General features: G+C 56.8%; 1 protein-coding gene across 1 annotated transcript; it reads left to right on the top strand.

Annotated features, from left to right (window-relative positions):
- Positions 1 to 764: 764 nt before the first annotated feature.
- LOC149429175 (uncharacterized) lies at positions 765 to 6,634 on the top strand. The gene is made up of 2 exons (XM_089666652.1): positions 765 to 1,777; positions 6,198 to 6,634. Exons 1-2 carry the CDS (start codon positions 1,645 to 1,647, stop codon positions 6,368 to 6,370), a joined length of 306 nt encoding a protein of 101 aa, XP_089522778.1. The 5' UTR covers positions 765 to 1,644; the 3' UTR covers positions 6,371 to 6,634.

The raw sequence follows: 6,634 nt of genomic DNA, 5'->3' as shown, positions 1-6,634 counted from the left end.
GGGAGCACGGTATATACATTGTATACGGGGGGGGGGAGGGGAGCACGGTATATACATTGTATACAGGGGGGGAGCACAGTATATACATTGTATATATATTGGGGGGGGGGGAGGGCTCTAGACATCTGATGTAGGGGGGGGGGGCTCTAGATGTCTAGAGCCCTCCCCCCCCCCTTAACATCAGATGTATGAAGGGAGGGGGGGGGGGGAATTCTACACATCTGATGGGGGGGGCTCTAGACATCTGTGGAAGGGGGGGAGGGCTCTAGATGTCTAGAGCCCTCCCCCCCCCCCCCTTACATCAGATGTCTAGAGCCCCCTCCCCCTTAACATCTGATGTATGAAGGGGGGGAGGGGGTTTTTGACATCTGATGGGGGGGGAGGGCTCTAGACATCTGATGTATGAAGGGGGGGGGAGGGCTATAGACATCTGATGTATGGGGGGTTCTAGACATCTGATGGGGGGGGGGCTCTTGACGTCTGATGTATGAAGGGGGGGGAGAGGGAGGGTTCTAGACGTTGAAGGGGGGGGAGAGGGAGGGTTCTAGACGTTGAAGGGGGGGGGGGGGGGAGAAGGGGGGGGGGGGGGGAGAGGGAGGGTTCTAGACATCTGGGGGGGGGGGCTCTAGACATCTGATGTATGAAGGGGGGGGGAGAGGGAGGGTTCTAGACGTATGAAGGGGGGGGGGGGGGAGGGTTCTAGACATCTGGGGGGGGCTCTGCATATCCGGTCTTGCAGGCAGGCCGCCATAATGCTGATCTGGCCGGTGATGGAACGGCGTTGGACTCGCCTGTTCTTTGGGAAGAAGCCAATCCAGCGGAGGCCGTGTGATTCTTTGGCGAATGTTTGGCTGGGACACCTTGGCTCCTCCCATTACTGGACACGTCCTACCTACCTAAACATCGTTGGTGACCAACTCCACCCCTTCGTGGACACAGTATTCGCTGCTTGCAGTGGCCTCTTCCAGCAGGATAGTGCGCCCCACCACACTGCAAAATTGGTTCAAGAATGGTTGGAGGAACACTATGAGTTTGAGGTGTTGACTTGGCCTCCAGATCTCAATTCAATCGAGCATCTGTCCGTTGTGCTGGAAAAATAGTTCAATCCATGGAGGCCCCGCCCTCCCGGCCAGTGGGGAGTGCACTGTGCAGGACAGGAACCACGGGTTGGGACTTCAGTGCAGCTGAGACAGGTTGTGGTCGAGTAGTACACCCGGCTCCGTGTCTTCCAATGGCCCCCCAACCCCCCCACCACCTCTCCTTGTCCCCTATATAACCCTGGGAGCTCCGGATGTAGGTGGACCTCCAGGTCCCTGGCTGCTCAGGTAAGGTGGGAGGGTAACACTGTGTCCTGATGTGCTGGTCTGTATTGTCCTGTGAGGGTCCCCTGGAGCAGAAGGGGCCACAGGAAATTATAATGAGCTCACTGCACCTCCGTATCCTGGGGTCAGTGCTGGCGGCCATGTTGTTGGTGGCCCCTGGGGACTGCCAGTCTTCTCCTTGTCTCTCAGTACTCCGCGGGGGTGGGACTTCTCCAGCCCGCCTCCACCTGTTCTGGGGGTCTCACCATAATTGTGGGATGTTATATCAAGAGAAATCAGAGGGTGACTGAGGGGCGGGGCTATCCCGGTGAATGTCCAATAGATGACGTTTCCTCCCACGCAGGTCCTCGGCCTCTCCGACACGCCGGTCGGTGATAATGTCCTGAAACTCGGAATCCAGAACTGCAGAAATCTGCTGAAAGTCAACTTGAGCCGCACGAGGGTCACCAACAAAGGTATGTGAAGATGGGGGTCAGACTGGGGTCACGGGACCCATTGGGGGTCAGACTGGGGTCAGGAGACCCATTGGGGGGCAGACTGGGGTCACAGAACCCATTGGGGGGCAGACTGGGGTCAGGAGACCCATTGGGGGGCAGACTGGGGTCAGGAGACCCATTGGGGGGCAGACTGGGGTTAGGGGACACATTGGGGGGGGTCATACATGATGTGCTATAGGGCAGACTGGGGTCAGGAGACCCATTGGGGGGCAGACTGGAGTCACAGAACCCATTGGGGGTCAAGTCAGACTGCGGTCACAGGACACATCTGGGGTCAGGGGACACATTGGGGGTCATACATGCAGGGGTGGACTGACCATTCAAGCACTTGGGCACTGCCCGGGCTCAGTAGGGGGCCCCATGAGATGCCCCTGGTACCTTTCATAGGCTTTTTTGGGTGTGGGTGAGGACACGGCCCCCATGATCCCCTAATGCCTGGGGGCCCCATGACTTGTCAGTCCACCCCTGGATATATGATGTTATAGGGCAGACTGGGGTCATGGGACCAATTGGGGGTCAGACTGGGGTCACATATGTTATACGGCAGAGTAGGGTCATGGGACACATTGGGGGTCGGACTGGGTATGCATGATAGGTTATACACCCACCTATGCTCTCACCTCAACCTCCTCCATCCCCTACACTCCCCCGACACCCCCCTACGCTCCCCCGACACCGCCCTACGCTCCCCCGACACCGCCCGACACCCCCCTACGCTCCCCCGACACCGCCCTACACTCCCCCGACACCGCCCGACACCCCCCTACACTCCCCCGACACCGCCCTACACTCCCCCGACACCGCCCTACACTCCCCCGACACCGCCCTACACTCCCCCGAAACCCCCCTACGCTCCCCCGACATCGCCCTACGCTCCCCCGACACCCCCTTACGCTCCCCCGACACCCCCTTACGCTCCCCCGACACCCCCCTACACTCCCCCGACACCGCCTTACGCTCCCCCGACACCGCCCTACGCTCCCCCGACACCACCCTACACTCCACCGACACTCCCCCGACACCGCCCTACACTCCCCCGAAACCGCCCTACTCAAACTCTCCAACGACCTGCTAACTGCCAAAGCTAATGGCCACTATTCCTCCTACTCCTCCACCTCTCTGCGGCCTTCCACACAGTCCACCACCCCCTCCTCCTTACTAATCTACACTCCCTCGGCCTCAGAGACTCCGCCCTCTCCTGGCTCTCATCCTACCTGTCACAGCGCTCTTTCAGCGTTACCTATAATGCTGCCACCTCCCCCTCACTCCCCCTCTCTGTTGGGGTCCCTCAAGGCTCTGTCCTCGGGCTCCTTCTCTTCTCCATCTACACCTCCTCCCTTGGCCAACTCATACACTCTCACGGCTTCAACTACCACCTCTATGCCGACGACACACAAATCTATCTCTCAACCCCCCCACCTCACCCCCTCAGTCTCCACCCCCCACCTCACCCCCTCGGTCTCCGCCCCCCACCTCACCCCCTCGGTCTCCGCCCCCCACCTCACCCCCTCGGTCTCCGCCCGAATCACACACCTACTGAGCAACATATCAGACTGGATGTCGCTCCACTTCCTCAAACTGAACCTCTCCAAAACCGAGTTTCTTGTCTTCCCCCCCCCCCAGCCCGGACCCCACCCCCCACTGACTTCTCCATCACATCCAACAACGCCAATATCAAACCCGCCCCACAGGCCAGAGTACTGGGTGTCATTCTGGACTCCAACCTATCCTTCCAGCCCCAAGTCCAATCTTTAACAAACTCATGCAGACTCCGCCTCCGCAACATGCAGACTCCGCCTCCGCAACATGCAGACTCCGCCTCCGCAACATGCAGACTCCGCCTCCGCAACATGCAGACTCCGCCTCCGCAACATCGCAAAATCCGCACGTTCCTAACCTTAGAAACCACTAAGCAGCTCATCCACTCCCTCATCATATCACGACTGGACTACTGCAACTCCCTCCTCACTGGCCTGCCTCACCGCTGGCTATCCCCTCTTCAGTCCATCCTGAATACGGCTGCCAAACTCGTCCAACCGCTCCATCTCCGCCACCCCCCTCTGCCAATCCCTCCACTGGCCTCCACTCAGTGTCCTCCATCCACCTCTGCCAATCCCTCCACTGGCCTCCACTCAGTGTCCTCCACCCCCCTCTGCCAATCCCTCCACTGGCCTCCACTCAGTGTCCTCCACCCCCCTCTGCCAATCCCTCCACTGGCCTCCACTCAGTGTCCTCCACCCCCTCTGCCAATCCCTCCACTGGCCTCCACTCAGTGTCCTCCACCCCTCTCTGCCAATCCCTCCACTGGCCTCCACTCAGTGTCCTCCACCCCTCTCTGCCAATCCCTCCACTGGCCTCAACTCAGTGTCCTCCACCCCCCTCTGCCAATCCCTCCACTGGCTTCCGATTGCCCAACGGATCAAATTCAAAATCCTAACACTGACGTACAAAGCCGTCCACCATACTGCCCCGAACTACATCACTGACCTAATATCCAAGTACCACCCAACACGCACACTCCGCTCCTCACAAGACCTCCTTCTCTCTAGTTCCCTGGTCTCCTCCTCCCATGCCCGCCTCCAGGACTTCCCCCATCCTCTGGAACTCCCTGCCCCAACCCATCAGATTATCACCTACTCTCCTCTCCTTTAGGCGCACCCTGAAAACCCATCTCTTCAGGGAAGCCTACCCCACCCCCTGCTAACTTGCCGACCACCTCCACTCTTCCTACCACCCCTTCCCCCACAGCTATCTCCTCCCGTACCACCATCCCCTCCCTCCTAGATTGTAAGCTCCAAGGATCAGGGCCCTCTAACCCCTCATGTATCACATTGTATTGGTATTGTTCTGTCACATGTTCTGTCCCCTCTGTAATGTACAGCGCTGAGCCAACTATAAATACTGTATAATAATAATAAGGCAGACTGGGGTCAGGGGACACAGTGGGGGTCATGCATGAAACGCTGTAGGGCAGAGTGGGGTCAGAGGACACATTGGGGGTCAGACTGGAGGTACGGGACACTGGGGGGGGGGTGCGCAGACTGGGGTCGCGGGATCAGACTGGGGGCATGGGACACGGGTCACAGGACACATTGGGGGGTGGACGGGGGTCACAAGACCTGTTGGGGTGGCAGATTGGGGTCATGGGACCTGTTGGGGTGGCAGAGGACACACCGGGGGTGGTTTATGACGCAGGGAGCAGGTCTCCCTCTGTTGGACTTACTGACGTTGGAGTCTGGTTAGGTGGCGTGAGGACCATGAGGAAGCAGCTCCATCTCCTGCGGCGGTGGCTTTGTCCTGTGTCCATGGTAGAGGAAGAGTCAATGATGATCCCACATCTTGAATGTTTCCAGTGACAGTTTAATAAAAATCCAAAAAGTGATGAACCCAACCCCCCCAATTAGGAAAAGTTTAAGAACATGACTATGAAGACGTCATGTTACACTGTATGGTCCAAAATGTCTGACCACCCCACCTCCATTTCATTCCAAGTCCGTGTCCATGTTGGAGGAGAAGTCCTGGCTCACCATCGGGATTCCAGTCCATCCTAGTAGGGATGAGTTGAGGGCTTTGAGCTTTTTGGAAATTTCATTCTAAAATCATGGCCTCTCCTGAAATTTCCAATTAGTCCTAAAGGTTTTCAGAAAAATTCAGGTCCGTTCTCTGGTGTGGAGGAACTTGAGCGTCCTGCACAAACTGGTCAAACCATGTCTTTATGGAGCTCTGCTTCCTCTGGGAAGGCTTCCTACAAAGATGTTGGAGGGTGTCTGGGGGAATTTGTGAGATCAGGTACAGATGGTGGATGAGAAGACCTGGCTCATGTGTTGGGCACCAACAAAACTGTCCTTGGTCACAATCAGGGTTCCAATTCATCCCAAAGGTGTTCAGTAGGGTTGAGGTTAGGGCTCTGTGCAGGACACTGGAGTTCCTCCTCACCAAACTGGTCCTCCATGCCTTTACGGAGCTCTGGCTCCTCTGGGAAGGCTTCCTACAAAGATGTTGGAGGGTGTCTGGGGGAATTTGTGAGGTCAGGTACTGATGGTGGATGAGAAGACCTGGCTCGTGTATTTGGCCTCACATTGAACACCAACAAAATGCTCTTGGTCACAATCAGGGTTCCAATTCATCCCAAAGGTGTTCAGTAGGGTTGAGGTCAGGGTTCTGTGCAGGACACAAGTTCCTCCTCACCAAACTGGTCCTCCATGTCTTTATGGAGCTGACCTCTGTTATTAGGAGGGGTGAACATACATTTAGGTGTGATGGTCAGGTGTCCACATGCTTTTGGCCACCCAGCAACCTGAGAGGTAGGGAGGTCCTGGAAGGGTCCTGTGCTGTCCTCACTCATCTTGTCTCATATTTTTCTCTCTCCCACCACCAGGTCTCCGTTTCCTGAGACATTCTTCCATCGTGCAGGTCAACCTGGACGGTACAGGGGTTACCCTCCAGGGTGTGTCGGACCTGATGGCCATCTGTGCCAGCCTAACCAGCGTGAGAGCCGCCAACCTTCGCCTCATCCCGAGTGAGCAGGTGTCCGATGAAGAGGCTAGCTGAGGATCACCCCCCCCCCCCTCCCCCGCAGATGACAACACATGGATAGTGGGGAAGTCCTGACATAGGATAGTCATGACATGAGACCGAACTGTGATGTCATCAGCCATGAAAATGATGTAATCAGGCAATACCAATGTGATCCAGGCTGCATTCGTAGTGTACATGACTTTACCGATCGTTATTATCTCAGAGATTATATTTTGTTGACCTGTTTACATTTTACCGGGAAGGGAATCCGCTGACATCAATAAATCCTTTAATGAA

The sequence above is a fragment of the Staurois parvus genome, unplaced genomic scaffold (genome assembly GCF_062004578.1).
Source record: "Staurois parvus isolate SC_StPar_1 unplaced genomic scaffold, SC_StPar_1.0 ptg002758l, whole genome shotgun sequence".
Taxonomy (NCBI): Eukaryota; Metazoa; Chordata; class Amphibia; order Anura; family Ranidae; genus Staurois; species Staurois parvus.
This window is presented reverse-complemented; position numbering and strand designations above follow the sequence as displayed.